This window comes from Patiria miniata, unplaced genomic scaffold (assembly GCF_015706575.1).
Source record: "Patiria miniata isolate m_02_andy unplaced genomic scaffold, ASM1570657v1 HiC_scaffold_16, whole genome shotgun sequence".
NCBI classification, from domain to species: Eukaryota; Metazoa; Echinodermata; class Asteroidea; order Valvatida; family Asterinidae; genus Patiria; species Patiria miniata.
The window spans coordinates 9,166,257-9,184,238 of NW_024037054.1; the positions used below are offsets into that span (position 1 = coordinate 9,166,257).

At 38.7% G+C, this 17,982-nt stretch overlaps 1 protein-coding gene across 1 annotated transcript; it reads left to right on the forward strand.

Annotated features, from left to right (window-relative positions):
• The first annotated feature begins 409 nt into the window (after positions 1–409).
• On the forward strand, positions 410–17,751 carry LOC119722920 (staphylococcal nuclease domain-containing protein 1-like). The gene is made up of 20 exons (XM_038193328.1): positions 410–516; positions 2,161–2,310; positions 2,602–2,731; positions 3,626–3,707; positions 4,222–4,379; positions 4,844–4,935; positions 5,935–6,090; positions 6,252–6,358; positions 6,589–6,679; positions 7,990–8,139; positions 8,501–8,670; positions 10,398–10,581; positions 12,305–12,446; positions 12,659–12,768; positions 12,865–13,053; positions 13,485–13,620; positions 14,727–14,920; positions 15,401–15,508; positions 15,835–16,083; positions 16,389–17,751. The coding sequence occupies exons 1-20, from the start codon at positions 466–468 to the stop codon at positions 16,452–16,454; spliced, it is 2,715 nt and encodes a 904-aa protein (XP_038049256.1). The 5' UTR covers positions 410–465; the 3' UTR covers positions 16,455–17,751.
• Positions 17,752–17,982: the final 231 nt, after the last annotated feature.

Sequence of the window (17,982 nt, forward strand, 5' to 3'; positions counted from 1 at the left end):
TACGCACATACGCACATCACGCCTGATCAAGCTTGTTTCCCGGCCATATATTAGTTTGTGCCCTGAAAGCCAATGTCATTCAACCAGGACGATGTACATGTACAATGATTTCGTTTGGTTGCTGATCTATTAAGTATTATTCAAGTTTTTAACACAGTACCAAAGTACCCTGGCATTATATAGGGATCGTATTTTTTGTAGGATGATCGGAAGTTTGCGACATTGTTTTTTCAAGTAATGTGTACCACTTTAAGGGACCAAAAGCTTTTAGAAAGATGCGGTAGACAATAAATATATGACTATCTGATTTATGATTTGCCCCAAGATATGTTGGTGGCGCCATGCGTACCCTGATTTAACACGTCTGTTATCGAGTCTACATGAACTTTGACTGCAATTTTGTACACGTTGACCTTTAAATCACGTGACAAAGCCTTTCCCCTCAAAACTTGCACGTTGCTCGCAATGGCTGCTACACAACCGCCTCAGAATTTGATGCGAGGAATCGTCAAACAGGTACGGAAATCTTGTTTTGAAAGTTGACATAGATAGACAAAGATCGTATCTTTCGTTTGAAATAGTCTCTGTGATTTTCAATCAATTTTGAAATTGAGTAAAACGGCGTTGAATTTCTGGTCCAGAAGTACGACTTGTACGTGCACGCACGTTCGTGTACACTACAGTCATGACACACGTATGACGTACGTGTACACGTACACAAATGGCCGTCTAAAATCTTCCATATGTTTGTGTTAATACAAAAATGCGTATGTACGTCGGGGTTGGAAAAAGTGCATTTTTGGAGGATGGTTAAAGATTGATGGCATACACTTATTTCTTATTGCAGTGACACGTACAGTTACATCATGAAAATAATTCAGTCCAATAACTAAAACGCACATTCACAATTTCTAATCCAGCTTTGGTGATTTAATTTCTAATTAATTAAACTGTAAACTTGATTTTAGGCAAATCGAAATTGATTTTTAGGTTTTCATCACCTCTGCCTCGATTTTCTCTTGCCAAATGTTTTTTAAATTTTTTTGTTTTGGGAAAGTGTGTTATTCTTTTTTGAAAGTGTGTTATTCCTCCATGGTCCAAGTAACTAGGACTCTACGAATCACTTTTTTAACATTTGGACATGTTAGTGCGATAGAAGAGTAGGGCGATAGTGGAGAATGATAGCCATATCTCGTTTACCAAATTTTTTTTTGACCATTTTCACTTGTACCCCCAATCAAATTCTTAAGATTTCTTAAGAGGAAAAAACCAACAAAAAAAAGCCGTATTGCTGTTTATTTGATGTGGGGGAGGGGGGGGGGGGTAGTACAAATGCTCCCCTGCTCATGCTCGGAAAAATGATAAATTGAGAATATATTAATGAAAAAGTTAAGAAATTTTGGGGGAAAATTTGCTTAGGCCCCCCCCCCCCGGGAAAAATCCTGGCGACGCCTATGCCTTTCACCCTTGACTACGAAAAAAAATTGCGAACAAAGAAAATTCCCTACCTACCCTATTTTCAAATGCCATGTAATCGTAAGCAGAAATATATTTTTTTTGGCCTAAGCAGTAATTTTTTGTCTGTTTTAGTAAAAACAAGGGCCATAAGTCTGCTCTAACAGGCATTTTTTCTAGGATGTATAACCTCAATCCTGAAAAATCCTACAACTGGCTCCGTATAAAAATTTCATACAGCCTCAATCCTTCAAAGTCCGCCGTTATTTCTTGAATGTGGTCTTCAGAGGGGTGACCACTGCCTCAATCCTGCAAAATCCTCCATCAATCACTATCAATATGTTGAAGCAGAGCTAGTGACATCCTGGAGCAGTGCGGAGGATTTCTAGTATAATATAGGCCTAGATTTATACACGGCTGAGCATAAACAACACAAGGTCCGGCCCAATACCTTGACACAGTGCATCCTCCTAAATCAGCCACACATTTTTGCCATATAGCCTCAATCCTGCAAAACCGTTATTTTGCCAGGAGGATTTTGGAGGTTTGGGGAAAGCTAGGGTTAATGTTGACTGAGTTGTGCAGTCCTGTGTCATTCAAAATACTGGAAAACCTAATGTTGGACTTAAGAAAATTTAGGGCCATGAAGGTTTTAAAGTATTATGAGGGATTGATTTGACGTTTAATCCTTGCACTGTCTTTCAGGTTCTGTCTGGCGATGCTGTTATCATACGAGGCCAACCAAAAGGAGGGCCTCCTCCAGAAAGACAAATATGCTTGTCCAATGTGACTGCCCCCAAGTTGGCAAGAAAAGCCAATCCAAACATTGAGAACTCAGTGGAAACCAAAGATGAGGTAGGTTCCGATTTAAAACTTATTTTACTTTGGACACATTATAGGAGATTGACAAATTTGACGGCAAACATAAGGTTGAAAAGAATAATTGGTACATGCATGTAGATCACTGTATTATTGTGACTTCCAGGTTCAACCAATATTTCGGGCAATTCTATTCAAGTAGATGCTCAAGAGAACTTTGTTGTGGACTATTTGATATTAATTGAAACAAGACATGCAACTCAGAAGGTGTTTAAGTTTAAGGTTTGAAATAAGTCAGTTGATGTTGTTTTTTTTTTTAAACTGTAGCCTTATGCATGGGAGGCCCGTGAATATCTGCGGAAGAAACTCGTTGGAAAAGAGGTCAATTTTACTGTTGAGTACACTGCACCGGGGAGTGGACGCGCATATGGCTGCATTTATCTGCCTTCAGGGAAAGGTGAGCTATCGGCAAAACCATAAAATCCAACGTATGTCCGTCCACATGATGTACATGTACGAGGTCATTAAGGTGGTGGTGTACTAATAGTTTGGTCTGTAATTGTTTTCTACTCATTTGATGACACATTATTAGCTATGTATCACATTCACTTTTTCAACAATAGCTCATTAAAGTGCCTGACATGTACGTCCAAATGTATGGAATAGCCCTTATATAAATGGATAGTCTAAAATCTGAATGTCAAAAATAATAAAACAAACATGTTAAGCGTCTCTTTTTGTTTTTCTAAAAATTAATGTGGCCTGACGTTGCGAAGTTAGCAAGTTCTTCTTCAGAGGCTAAAACAGTTGTTGTTGGTTTTTTTGGGAAAAGAAAAACCCGAAAAAATTATAAATTTTAAACAGTGACATCATTTTGGCCTCTTTCTCTGCTACATCTAACTCATATAAAGCTGGTATGTCATTTTCTGAGTCCAAGTGGCGGCCATTTAAAAAAAAAAGCTGGCGGCCATCTTGAAAAATAGCCTGGCCGGTCGTTTTTGAAGAAAATGAAAGGGGGTTCCTCCTTCCTTTCAGGATGCTAAACATGTTTTTTTAATTTTTTTATTTGGCCTTGTCAACAGAGAAGGATTTCTGTATTTTTTGGATATTTTCTAAGCGTCACTGCACCATTGGTGTATCACTGGTGATGGTGGATGCCACTTGAATTTAAACACTATGCTAATAGAGTTGTTATTGGCTATGAGGGCAAGGAATACAGATTTGCAAAGAATGACTGAAATCTTAAATATGGATGTGTAAAAGTACTGAATTCAGCTGAATCTCTTTTGTAATCTTTGGGATATTTGTTTCTGCGTTTTCTATGACAATATATTGTCCCTTCTTATCACAGACCAAGTTTCTGAGAATGTGACCGAGTCCATTGTTGCAGAGGGTTTAGTAGAAGTCAGGCGGGGTGGCATCAAACCAAGCGAGTAAGTTGAACCTGTCATATTGCTTAACTGTAGGAGTTGCCCTGTTATAATTGTAACAAATCGTAACAGTTTGTGGGCCTGGCGCATTAATCCTAATTGATTCCTTCCCACATGTAGAATGTAATGAATTGATAAGATTTGAAGGGTAAGAAATAAGATTAACTTTACGGTACACATATATGTTTTCAGCACAGGAATTATGCTGTATGATTGATGCAAAAGTTTGACCACAAATATGCTATAATTTACTCAGTTCAGATTCAACTCCGAAAGCACCGAGTTGAAAATGGTGCATTGGTGACTGCAAAAACCTACTCGCCAAACAAAAAGTGTTGCCATCGCCAAACATAAAGTGTTGCCAAGATTCTCAGGAGATTCCAGAAAACTAGAGAATAGCTATACATTTTGCCAAAGAATGAACTGGAGTTTGATTGACAACTCAAGGAATGAATGTCATATTCAGACTTTGAAAGTTAAACCAAATTCAATTTCCCCCTTCTTCGTTGTCTTAAAGTGATCAGAACCAGCTGAACCTTTTGGAGGATACAGCTAAAGCAGCCAAGAAGGGCAAATGGGCGGGTAGCTCCTCAGGTGCTGGGGTGCGGGATGTCAAGTGGGTAATTGAAAACCCCAGGAATTTCGTTGACAGTCTTCATGGAAAGGAACAAGACGGTGAGATTTTGTATTCATGTTGGATTCTATTACATATTAGCTCCAAGCCGTGAACCGCTTGGGAAAAACACATTATTGAAGACATTTTTTGTTCTGCTGTCCACCCTTGTTGTGATCATGGTGATTGATAATAAATCAAGAAAAAAATTATCTTCTGGAACATGGTTCCGTGAAATGAGGGTCAAGTCTGAAATCAATCCAAATTGAGGTATTTTTGTTGGTGAAATCTTTTTGCTCTCAAAAAAAGGACAATTCAAACAAGACAGGTTTGAGAAAAATATCTTAATCCTTTAAAAGTCATTATTACTCTCTGCAGCACCGCCTGAGAACTCCATGGTTTTATGAATTTATAATTGAATAAAGACAATGTAATACAATGTAGTACAGGTGATAAAATGGTAAAAAAAGACGTGCAAGGAAAGATGTCATCATGAATTAAAAAAAAATTGTCTTTGCCTTTATAGCTGTGATTGAACATGTGCGTGATGGCTGCACCGTCCGTGCTTTTCTGATTCCATCATTCCATCATGTCACAGTCATGCTGTCAGGAGTAAAGGTACATAGTCTGCATTTTAATAGAAAATGGTGACTCGTGTGTGATACCCCGTCTGTACTGCCAGTAAAAGACACAAGGCTGTTAATGTTGTGCATCGGGTCGGGTTGGCCAGGTCAAACCTACCGGAAACATTATAGATATAAACGGAATCCGAACAGAAACCGATCTGAACTCCCCAAACCCGACCCAACGAAAATCAAGCAAAAACCGACCCGACCTACCTGAAACCAAAGCGACCTGCAAAAACCCAAATATCTGGCTTGGACAACTGTGTACGCTTTTTGTGCCTGAACTTACCCATGTCAAATGAAATCAAATCATCTCTCAGTAAAGAATCATACCATATGGTGAAGACTCATAACTTTATCTAAACTGTTGGGGCCTACACGTTATAGACTGTGTGTGATAGACCGCAGACCACATGCACATTTGAGTGGTGGATTGACATTGGTCGTACCTGCCACAGTAACTCTGCAATATTATTGCATGAATTTCCGTACTGTTTCATTTTTTGGGTTTATTACGGTTTACTGACCCGACCTGACCCGACCCAAAAACCGGAAACGCAAAACCAAAACCGACCTGACTGAAATGATGGAGAGAATTGACCCGAAGTTGGTTTCTGGTCGGGTCAGTTTTGGTTTCGGGTCGAGTTTGCACAACATTACAGGCTGTGCGAGGTGTACACACAGAGCAGAATAAGCTGGTTGTGTTTATGCCACTAGAGGGCTTCCAATTCCCAGAGGAGTCGGCTTGGCTCACTTTCTTTAAAAAGTGATTTGATTTCTGTAGTAGTCAAACAATGGTTTGTACAAAAATGATTGGAGAGACATCGTTATCTGCATATGAGCTAAAAAGGCAGTTAGAAAAGACAAACAGAATTCCGAGATTCCAAAATAAAAAAATTAAAAATTGGGGCCTCCTCTTTAAATTCTTAGCTAACATTTTAAACCCTTGGCCACATTTGTAGAATAGTCTTGGTTTATATTTTTCTTTCAGTGCCCAATGTTCCGCAGAGATGGAGACTCCGAAGTTGCTGAGCCTTTTGCCAGTGAGGCCAAATACTTCACTGAATCTCGTCTACTTCAGCGTGATGTCAAGATCATCCTGGAGGGAGTGTCTAACCAGAATTACCTTGGCTCTGTCATACACCCAGTAAATACCTGACTTGTATCTTTGTTGTTAATCAGTTTTGTTGTATGTTAAGTATAAACAAAGAATGTCAAACTCAAGCATTCTGCAGAGTCATTGATCTGTTGGGTCAGTGATCTGATGTCCTCTTATAAAGTAAATATTTGTTGTACTTGTGTCAACAGAAAGGAAACATTGCTGAATTTCTCCTGGCTGAGGGTCTGGCTCGCTGTGTGGATTGGAGCATTGCTACTGTAACACATGGAGCTGAAAATCTACGGGCTGCAGAAAAGTAAAAATTATCTTTACAAAATTTGTAGCAAAGTGTATCTTATAATTGTCAAGACATAGTTTTGGTCAGATTGGCATTAACTTCCATAACGTTGAGAATCCTGTATGTAAATTTAAGTGCTTGATTTGGGTGTGGCATTGTGGTAGATATAATTGTCACATTGCTAACTTATCAATTATTACCAACACGTATTTGTGACAAGCATCTGTGGCTCTTCTTTTAATCATCAGGAAAGCCAAGGAAAAACAGCTTCGTATTTGGAAGGACTACAAATCCAACGCTGTGCCAATAAATGCGGAGGAGAAGACTTACACTGGAAAGGTAAGAGTCTTGTACAGTGTAATTGCCATAACTCAAACTTAGACAACTCAAAACTCTGTTTATCTCGAAGTGATACTTCATTCCCGTTAAGAAAATAAGATATGTACATGAATACCCCCGTAACTCGAAATACCCGTACCAGTACCTCCGTTTAACTTGAACTTTTGTTTGGCTAGTCCATGAGAAATCGCAGCCTAAACAGTAAAAGAAGCGTAAAAAAATTGCGAAACTGTTTTCATGAGTCATTATTGCTGCACGCACTTTGTCTTTTCGTGTGGGGATGCAGCGTACACGATGCCATTGTGATGGGACTCAAGGTCGTAACGCAACAAATCCCGGCTTTCCAGTTAGGCAGATCGCTACCGTTGGCCAATTGTAGCCAGCACGCCGGCTGGTCCAATTGCTGGCTCTTTGCGAAGGGCCATGTGACCGCATTAGAAAAGCGCGCCTGGCCTTCAAGTTAGCATGATCGTTACCGCTGACCTAGCTAGTGCAGCTTGGACGCCCTCTATCGATCAAATAGGACCGGTTATGTGACTGCACATTGGAAAACCCCGAGCATGGTGCACTCGATGCATCGTGTGATCGCTAGACTAGACATAGACAAACGACATGAAATAACGATTTTCTACACAAAGTTTCACAATTTCAGTGGATTATTGTTATATATATCCATAGAACAGACACTGTTAGGTAAGAAAAATATAAAATCTGAGCAAAATGATGAATTGTGATTGAAAAAGAGTACATCATTGAAATCATAAAAAGAAGGAGGTGAGCCAAATAACGTGTCCATTTCTTAGCCAGGCATAGCGAGTTACAGTGAAAGCCATTCATGTGCATGCATATGTACATGATCCTAGAAAAATTTGGAAATTTGCTTAACTCAAACTTCGGATATCTCAAATTTTATATCCATTCCCTTGAGATTTGACTTATTGAGATTTGACTGTACCTTGAATGCTGGACTGCAAACACTTGGCTGTCACTTATATTGTGTGCAAATCCTTGTTAAATGTTACTCGTAGACAATATCATGTACAGTTCTGTGAGACGTGTTCTTTACTTTCGGACACGTTCCAACTCGCTCTGTTGACTAGATAATGCTTGAGGTACCGGGAGCTAAGGTGTCCTTGGTGCCTCATTGTTTGGGTAACTCTAGGCTCCATTGGTATGCACTGATACCCAAATGTGAACTTGTTATAGAGTCAGCACTTTCAGTCGAAAACAAACTGCAGAAAAGTTTATTATTGTATTTATAAAGGAATTATTTCTAATTTGCTTCTACCCATCTTGTCCAATTTGTTTAGGTTGTAGAGGTTATCAATGCTGATGCGCTGCTCTTGAAAACTACTTCTGGGGAGTATCGCAAGGTGACTCTGTCCAGTATTCGACCACCAAGACTGACACAACAGGCAAAAGATAGCAAGGAGAATGGAAAAGACGATGAACCGGCCAAGGTAAGACATAAACATCTTAATGTCAACTTGAGGAGACTGGGTGCTTCCTGAGGGTTTAGATCCACACACTGCAAATTGTATTTTTCAGTTATATTGAAAAACTGTATATACAAAACATTGTGGGAAATTTAAGGCTGATTTCTATATAAATGCTTTCATGGGAACCTAACTTTTAAAAAAAATTCGTATAATCGAGGTAACTTACGTAACTTCATGACTGTAAGGACTTAATTACGTATACATTGTGAACTGAATGTGGACATGACTTCCTATCAGGCAAGCAAATTTGTAAGTACGACTAATCATAAAGTTATCAATGAAAGCTCTTCTTATTAAAATCATACCATTTCCATTACCCCAGCCTGAGAGACGAGTGCGCCCTCTATATGATGTGCCCTACATGTTTGAAGCTCGAGAGTTCTTGCGTAAGAAGCTGATAGGCAAAAAAGTCAACGTTTCTGTGGATTACATCAAGCCTGCCAATGAAGGATATCCAGAGAAGACATGTGTGACGGTCACTATTGGCGGAATGTAAGCTTGACTCTACTTTTCATAAGGGAATTAATATGTGGTTGGCCATTTTTCAACAAATCTTTTGGTTTATTGTTTATTTTTGGTTTTTCACAAGATGGCTTAAAGGGACTCTACAACATTTGCAAACACCAAAAAACAAAACTACCAAATTATTATGAAATACCTGACTGGACTTTTAGTGAATGACAGTTTAAAACATCCTGTAAAATCATGGCACCTAGTGTGCTATCATATTTGTATCAATTTCAAACGCTGGTTGGCCGACAAGCGTCGGAAAAAACTGGCTTTTTCAAATACTGCCCCCAATCTACCATATTTAGTCAGTCCTCATTTTGTTTGCAATCGATTACACACCTATGAGTGGGTACAAGCCAGCTAGGCTGGTTCCCTGACTGTACAATTTCCCGATGTTTATAAAGTGCTCTGTTTAATTAAAAATGGGGTCAGGGAACCAGACTACAGAAACATGTTTGATTTTTCTTGGTTTTTCCAGCATCTATGAGAACCAAACTTAAAACAAGTCTGTGTGACAATATTGGCTATAAAGTACTAACCCCCTAAATCCATCCATTTCTGAAAATAACAGCAAAAGCAAATGTTGTATATTCCCTTGAACCGACCCCAAGCTGTTGGGTTAATTGGGTTTGCACAAAAATGATATATTTCCAACCATTTTTTTCAACATGTCTAATTCATGTTTTGTGAAACACCTCTCTAGCAATCTTTATGGTATGTGCCTTTCGTGAGTAGTACTAAAAATCTCCTTATATGGAAATTGATGTGTGCGTGGCGCGTACTGCTCGATGTGGTACAAAACCAGAAAAAAGTGTTGAAAACCAGTCAGTGTTTTTTTAGCCTTGAATACAAGTCTGTGTGCATGATCAGTGTGCGGGCATCGATGGCCATGTATTATACCGGGCTCACAGGTCCACACACACGGCGAACCCTGATCCGTCACATCATACTACATTTTATTATACCCGGCACACAGTGCATGCACACAGTACATGTACATACTGCCTGTGGTCTGACAGGGCCACAGCCTTGATTTAACTGTAACTTCCGGGTTTTGCAGTTATAACTAGAATGAGCTGCTTACGATCGAGCGGATCTGATTGGCCCTTGATTGGACGCATAACACTGTTTTGAAACATGCTGTGGGTCGCTTCGAGCATGTGCCGGTATTGGGTTACCAAACCAACATATCCTCTCAACCCCCCCCCCCCCTCATTTACCAGGGATTCGCGATACAAAGTAAAGCAAAACAAAACCTGGAAGTGACAGAATCATCAAGGCTGTGTTCCTATGGAGCATGAGCTGGACTCGCACTAAAGGGCGGTACATGTGCGCATACAATATTACTCTAGGGTGTACATGCGTACGTGTGTACGTACGTACGTACGTATGTACGTAGGCTTTGTGCTGTGATGGATTGGGTATATACCGTGGTATTGCAGAGCAGGTAATACTCTGCGTGGCCAGTGATAATCTCATGTTGCTGATACGGGGCAGCCTTGCATTCAAAGCTAGTGTTTTATCAACCATTTAAAACCACCCACGTGACGGGCTCTCGACCAATAGGTATTGGTATGATGTCTTAGATATTTATGAATACACAATAAAGACCTAGATCCAAATCTAACAAAATGTGAATTGTGTCTCAAATAGGATTGCACTTTCATAGATGTATCTAACATTTCTGTTTCATGGATTTGTTTCAATAGCAATGTAGCTGAAGCCCTTGTAAGTAAGGGGCTTTGTAGTGTGATTCGTTATCGTCAGGATGATGACCAACGATCAGCGCACTATGATGCCCTCCTGACTGCTGAGACACGGGCAATCAAGAATAGTAAAGGCATCCACAGTAAGAAGGAGTATCCCATCCACAGAATCGCAGACACATCAGGGGTAAGATGCAACTTTCAAATACTTGAATCATCAGATTATGTTTTTGTTACTCTTGGTAATAAGTCAAGGAGACTTGAAAGTTAATGATATCAATGTACTACAGAGCAGTCCAAAAACCTATGAGAAAAGGTGAAAGAAAATGTCAATACAGACCAATCCAAACACACTATCATTGTACATTCACAGAGGCCCCCTTCGATGGCAGAGGAGTAGGGCCAGCTATTGTGCAAACTGCAACACGACTGCCCTGTGATGTAATGTCCAAACAATGGCTTTCGCAATTGAAGGGGTCCTGCATGAGTGTGCAGTGACAGCAAACTAGGATTAGTCAATAATGCAAGGGAGTGCAGTAAACTCTTTTTAACTCGCATTTGGATAACTTGAGACTCTGTTTACCTCAAAGTAACATTTCTTCCCTGTCAAGAGAATAAGATACTGGGTTCATGAATACCCCCGTAACTCGAAATGCCTCCACAGGTACCTCTGTTTATCTCAAAAGTTTTGTTTGGCCAGTCCATAAGAAACCACATCCCAACAGTCACAAGAAAGCGTAAAAAGCAAAAGTTTTTTTCAGAGTCATTACTGCCCAATGCATTTCATCTGTTTAGGTGGGGGTGCAGCGTGCACTGTGATGCAGCAGGTTTGGTTTGCATCAGAATCACAAATTCATGTTTTGATTATGAATTCACAAGATCTTGCAAGAATTGTTTTTGTGGTATGGGCTAAAATGATAGTTAGGTTACGTTTGGGAGTTCATGTTTCTAAGTTAGGATTCAGTTCAATCAGGTAACAAACAGGGGATATGAACGTAACTTTTAGACTTTTTTTGATGGCGCGGGAATCGTTTGGGGTAACAAAGGGTTGGTGGAAAATTGTTGATCTGGTGTGTTTTCATTCTTTATATTTATTTGCCAATATGGCAATCTATATTTTTTAATTGAAAAAAAGGCCATTTGAATTTGTTGGGTTGGCTTAATTCATTGAAAGCTGCGTCGGACAAATTTGTCCTAGCAGCGTGTCCACGTAGGTCTCGTTGTCCATGTCAGCTTGGGTACAGATGTCACATACTTGGTGATTATTCCTGGCTTGTGGTTTCTTCTGTTGCTGTCTGGGTGTCATTGTATCATGGTATCATCAGCACGATTTCACAGGCCTTTGTTAGTAACCACAGGGCCTGATTAGTGGATGTACCACTAAGACAGTACTGATTTAAACCCATTGATGACCATAATTATGTTGCTTTCAGATTAGGTCTGAAAGAAAAAAAAAGCTGTGAAGTAAAGCTTTTGTGGTTACATTTTTTTTGTTTTTTTAAATAAATGGGTCGCTAACAATGCTTTTTACACAAGGGGGTCACCAAAACCTTTCATTTTTATAGAAATTTTGTACTGTCCGATTTCGTCTTAAGCGAATTTATCCCCATAGAAATGTGCACAATTTTGCGGGACGGAAGATATGTGTTTGTAATAACCAGAATTTCATCCTAACCGTTTTCGTACTTACTGGAGCCGACTGTAATTTAATTGTGAGGAAAGTACTGCCACATCAACATTACTGCCACATCAACATTACTGCCTCGTCACGCTGTGCACCACCTCGTCACGCTGTACATCTAGGCTATGGGAACAAGTGTAGGTGCATCTTGTCAGACCTTTTGGCTTGGAGTAGGCAACTTCAGAATGATCCCCTTGAATCTTTATCGTCAATATTTATATACTTGCAGGAGCCACAGAAGGCCAAGCAATTCCTTCCGTTCCTGCAACGTGCTGGACGCAGCAACGCTATTGTGGAATTTGTGGCCAGTGGATCTCGAGTCCGTCTGTTCCTTCCTAAAGAAACCTGTCTGATTACATTCCTCTTAGCTGGTGAGTCATATTTAGATTGATTTTTTTTGTTAAGATGGTGAGAGCTCTGAGTTCAGTGCTGTTCTTTGTGACTTTGTGATATTTTTACTGCAGTTGTTTTTGAGAGCTTACCCAGGGTTCGAAATAAACAGTAGCCTGCTAGGTAAGATGCTAATAAACGGTTGTCAAGGATCCTATAATTCAGCACTTGTTCATGTCAATTTTGGTTGCAGGGATAACATGTCCCAAGATGGCTCGGACTGGACCCGGTGGGCCAACTGAATCAGAACCATACTCTGAAGAAGCTTTGCAGTATACCAAAGAATTGGTTCTACAGAGAGAGGTATTACTGGAAACCTTCATCCCAATTCTATTCAATTCTAATGTAATTCCTTACCTTTAATGTTCAAGACTTTATGTACATGTACTTATTCTACAGGTTGAAGTGGAAGTTGAGTCCATCGACAAAGCTGGCAATTTTATTGGCTGGCTGTTTGTGGAGGGTGTCAATCTCTCTGTTGCTCTCGTTGAACAAGGCCTGTCCAAGATGCATTTTACTGCTGAACGAAGCAGCTATGCACGTGCCATTCAAGCGGCTGAAGAGAAGGCTAAGGAAGCTAAACTCAAGGTGGGTTTGGTTGAACGAATCCTTGGAATAACTGTTGAGTCTGTTGTTGAGGTCCTCTGTGAACTGGTGCCGAATGAGGACACTTACAATTGCAATTCTGTAGGTGTACGTGTGAAGGTCAGACTGTACGTGCTAACAATGGTTTACACATACTGTGCTACTATCTCAAAATTCATTGACACTAATTGTATATCATAGTTAAATCATTTATATGTGTTCAAATTAATCAATTTGGTGAGTTGGCTGTAGGCAAGCGTTGTTGAAAGTGTTGCGACATCTCTTCACAAGGGCAAATTGAGAACATTTTGAAAGTGAGCTTGTTGATCAATGTGCACAAAAGTCAATATTTGTTTGCAAACAACAAGATATGCAAATATAGAGTTGCTGCCCTCTGTTGATATCTGATTCCATGTCAATCACAATTTGGACAGGTTTGGGAGAAGTTTGAAGAGCCGAAGACACTGGTAGTTGTTGAGGAGACTGCAGAACGCAAGACGAACTATAAACTCATTGTGGTGACTGAGACTGGCAATGAACTGGATTTCTATGCCCAACTTGTTGAGTCAGGTAAGTTGTTAGCTTACAACCTCATCAGAAATCAAATACTATTCAACTTGTTTCCTAATTTGTTCTTGCTAAAAGTCATACTGGACTTTAACCCTAACCTCAACTTAAGCTACAAAATACTGGGTGAGTCAAAAAAGCTGAACCCAAACCCCCCAAAATATGTTTCATATTTGAAAAAATATGCAGCACCAAAAATAATGACTGGAAAGCCAATTTCAGAAACTACTTTTAGAAGAAAAAATTACTGAAATTGCTCAATCCATTCAAAGAATATCACCATTTTAACAGAATGACCCAAATACCTGTTTCGTCCAAATGCCCCCCCCCCCCAATTTATTGTGTGTTCTGACTGTTTGGAACAACAAAGAAAATGACACAGAATACTTGTTTCAACAACTGCAGTACACAATATGTTTATTAACAACCCTGCTAAGGCAAACAATATGATTTATACAATCAACTTTTTTTCAAAAGACAGGCCTTCAAAAGGATTTTTAAGTTTTAAACTGAGGTTTTATCACTGGTGATGTTTGAAGAGAATTGGACGATGATTCTTGAAATCACATTTTTGGACGAAAGCGGTTTTAGGGTCATTGTGTTTAAGTGGTGATATACTGTGAACGGATTGAGCAATTTATGTATTTTTTTTCACCAAAAAGTAGTTTATGAAATTGGCTTTCCAGTCATTATTATTTTCAAATATGAAATACATTTTTTGAGGTTTGGGTATCGGTTTTTTTCTTGCTCTGTACTAGTAGTAAACTGTAGTATGCAGTACTTCAGCAGATAAACACTCATAGCATGTTTTAATATGCATTTGGGTACTGCATACATAATATCTGTAATACTATGAAGTATGTGGTACTTTACCCCAAAGTAAACTTAAGGAGGTTAGGATTAATAGACAGTAACTTTCAGATTTTTGAAGTTTAGATATAATCCTGTGTAATCCTACGTGCTCAACAGGCCATTTCTCCCTGTTTATGTTTCAGAGGGAACAAACTTTTTTTCTTTCTCCAAGAGCCTTTAACGTTTCAGCAGGGGATTTTAAAGAACATCTGAAAGGATTTCAGATTTGACGTAAAATTCGGTTTGTATTATTCCAGGCAAGCAGTTTGAGAAGTTTATGGAGCAACTACGCGCTGAGATTGCAGCAGCACCTCCCCTCCCGGGGGCTTTCACTCCTAAGAAAGGAGACGTCTGCGTTGCCAAGTTTGTTGACGGAGAGTGGTACAGAGCCAGAGTACAAAAAGTGTACAACAAGGACAAGATCTTGGTGTTTTTCTTGGATTATGGAAATGTGAGTAGCTGGTTCATTAGTTTAAGCACCTATAGCAGTTTAGTTTTTTTCTTGGACGGTTTTATATTGTTGTATAATGTTTGTAAGCAACGTAATTTATGTATACAAAATGTAACTCGTGAATTAAACCTCTTGGACAATACATGTATATACGAGAAGATGGTGCTTGCTATAGTTAATATGCATTTTAGTAGTTGAATTCTTGTTTGGAGGTGATGTAATTTTTTCAGTTGGATTTGCTCTTCATTGAAATTGTTGCAAGCACCTCATGCTTGTTGTATTTCAAGAGCTTGTGAAGTAAATCCTTCAAATCACCCCCAAGTTGGTCTAGGAGCCACATCGTTGAACCACCTGTGTGCAGCACAGATATTGTGACTTGGCGCACATGAAAATAGTTACCATGAAAGCTGAAACATTAAGTCAATTACCTAGACTTCACTTCAAATTTGGAGAGGATTTTGTCTTGTTTTTCTCTCCCAGTCGGATGTTGTAACAGCTGCTAATATCGGTGCCATGCCGCCAGGCTACCACACACAGCAGCCACAAGCACATCACTTCTACTTGGCTTGTGTTATGCTTCCTAAAGATGTGAGTGTCACTTGGTTTTTTTTTTCATTTGCCATATCAGGAATTCAGACAGAAAGTTTCTTTCTGTATAAGTCTGGATTATTCTTCAGATTTTTTTTTGGTGGAATCCATTGCAATTGTACCTGCTTTTACCATTCATTTGTTCGAGTTAAAACTTCAAACAGGATGTAGTTGAGGCTGTCCAAATACAACCGAATATGATTCTTATCCCTTGAAATTTTCAGAAGAATATTTAATAAAGACTTGAAACTACAACTTCTCAACTTGTTGACTTTCAGTAGGTATGCCAAACCACCACATTTGTATGTCTTGTATCCATTCGGCAGGAGGAGTTCAAACAGGATGCACTCGAGGCAGTCAAACGCAATATCCTCAACAACACATTTCTGTGTAACACTGAGTACCGTGTGGGGACCACAGAGTATGTCACTCTACTCACTCCTGAACCTGAGGATGACGTTGGCAAGGCATTAGTCAGCGAGGGTTTCTTGTTGGCTGAGCAACGTCGTGAGAAACGTCTGCAGAAGATGGTGGCCGAGTATGCACAAGCCCAGCAGAGTGCTCTCAAGGCTCATGTAAGTTGACGTTCATAAGGTGGTTAGTGTGTTCTACAAACTTTGGCTGTATTTCCCAATTCTGACTTGTTGTAATGGTTCTTTGTTTTTGTACTTGAAATGAGAAATCTCACATTTTACAATTGACTTCAGTTTTGCATTGTACCCATGTACTCCTTTTCAAATTGTTCAAAGTAAAGAAGTAGTGTGTAATTCCCAAAGACTTGGAGAAGCTTGGGCTTGGGATTTAAAGACTTCCTTCTGCCATTAAAATGTTTTGAAAAACTTGTTGTAATGACATCTTTTGTTTCATTTTGTTGTAACAGCTGAACCTGTGGCGTTATGGGGATATCACTGAAGACGATGCCAGGGAGTTTGGCTACCAAGCCTAAACCATCTGGGTTTACTCTCCCTTAAAACCGGATCATTGGTTACTGGTAATCTAGCAACAACTTGGATTTAAGATAAGAAATTTTAAAGAACTAAATATTTCATTGCCTGCTGAATTTCCATATTCTGCAAAATGAAATTCTGATGTATTAAATGATTTCTTTTGTGTTTACTGAAAACCATTTTGTTCATGGAATAAAGCTCAACTTTACGGTGAAGGGATTAATATGGAAATGTAGGGGATTTGATTTTTAATGTAGTATTAGAGTGTAAATAGGACAGAAATCATGTCTTCATTATTAAAAGAAATAATTGTTCAACTTTTGTTGTTCGGTAGTAAATTTAAATTTACTTGACATGCAATGTTTAAGGTTGTCAAAGTTCCTTATTCTACCATCCATGAAAGTATCAAGTAAAAGATGACTGTCTTGAAGGACATTGTTTAACTTTGTAACTTCTCATGACAACTCTCATTCCAGTATTTTTTTTTTCATCATTGTTAGTCTGGATAAGTCTGGTGTCAGGCTGAAGAATTTCCTTTCTAGATCTTCTCCTAGATTGTTGTATTAAGGAGCAATAATTGACAAGGTATTGTTTGGGTAATTATATCTATTGTATTAACTGCAGAATGTAGTAAAGGTAAATGATTTATAGAGTTCATTATATTTTCATGAGTTTTTAAAGTATTCAAATCAATAAGAATTAGTTTTCCTTTTAAAAGGAGTAATAGCTATAGGTAAATTGTTTTTTGGACTTAATTTTCAAGTTTCTTATTGCCACATTAAGATAGATGGAATGTCTTCCAAAATAGAAAAATACAGCCTTTAAGTACAAAAAAAGCTGTAATACTTCGGTCAGCATTAACGATTCTGTGAATTAAGTTGATACTCAGATTAATTTAATTGAGATCAACATGATTTCATGACTCACACAGTTGCCATGAAGTTGGAATGAAAAGCTTCCCTTTTTTTTCTTTTCTTGAAATAATTATGAACTAATGAAAATAAATTTCAAAAGAGTAGGATTTTCCAAGTTGTTGCCATGATTACCTCAACCTGTCTTCCGAGGAATAGCTTGCTCAAGTTGAATATAGACCATGGATTAACCAATTGCTCGTTTGAATGCTATAACCAATTAAAGCCAAGAAATATTTTGATGTCTTCAGGCTTACTAGAATTTTGAATCATTGTTTTGTAATCTGTTAAAAAAGGCAGTCTGTTTGCCATGATAAATGAAAATACAGATTTCAAAGAACTGAACATACAATTAAGTAAATATTAAGACATACATTGAACAGTATTCCACTCGTGGTTTCTTTATTCGGGCAAGGACAGCTTCATGCTTGCAATAGAATGAACATGTACATGTACATACACACTGTGTCTTGGGGTTACTGTTTGGGCTTAAGGCTGAAACCAAACAAATATAGGCATAAAAATAAATTCCTAAAAATCATTCTTCGAAAATTTGACATCTGCTTTCAATGAGAAAAGAATTCATTCAATTAAAGGGAATGTACAACATTTGCTT

What these genes read in the sequence shown, in the direction of transcription:
- LOC119722920 (XM_038193328.1), top strand. Translation starts at nt 466, where the DNA reads ATGGCTGCTACACAACCGCCTCAGAATTTGATGCGAGGAATCGTCAAA. An exon ending in TCATGCTGTCAGGAGTAAAG is followed by an intron (nt 4,936 to 5,934) that starts GTACATAGTCTG and finishes TTTTTCTTTCAG; the next exon opens with TGCCCAATGTTCCGCAGAGA. An exon ending in AGAGTGCTCTCAAGGCTCAT is followed by an intron (nt 16,084 to 16,388) that starts GTAAGTTGACGT and finishes TTGTTGTAACAG; the next exon opens with CTGAACCTGTGGCGTTATGG.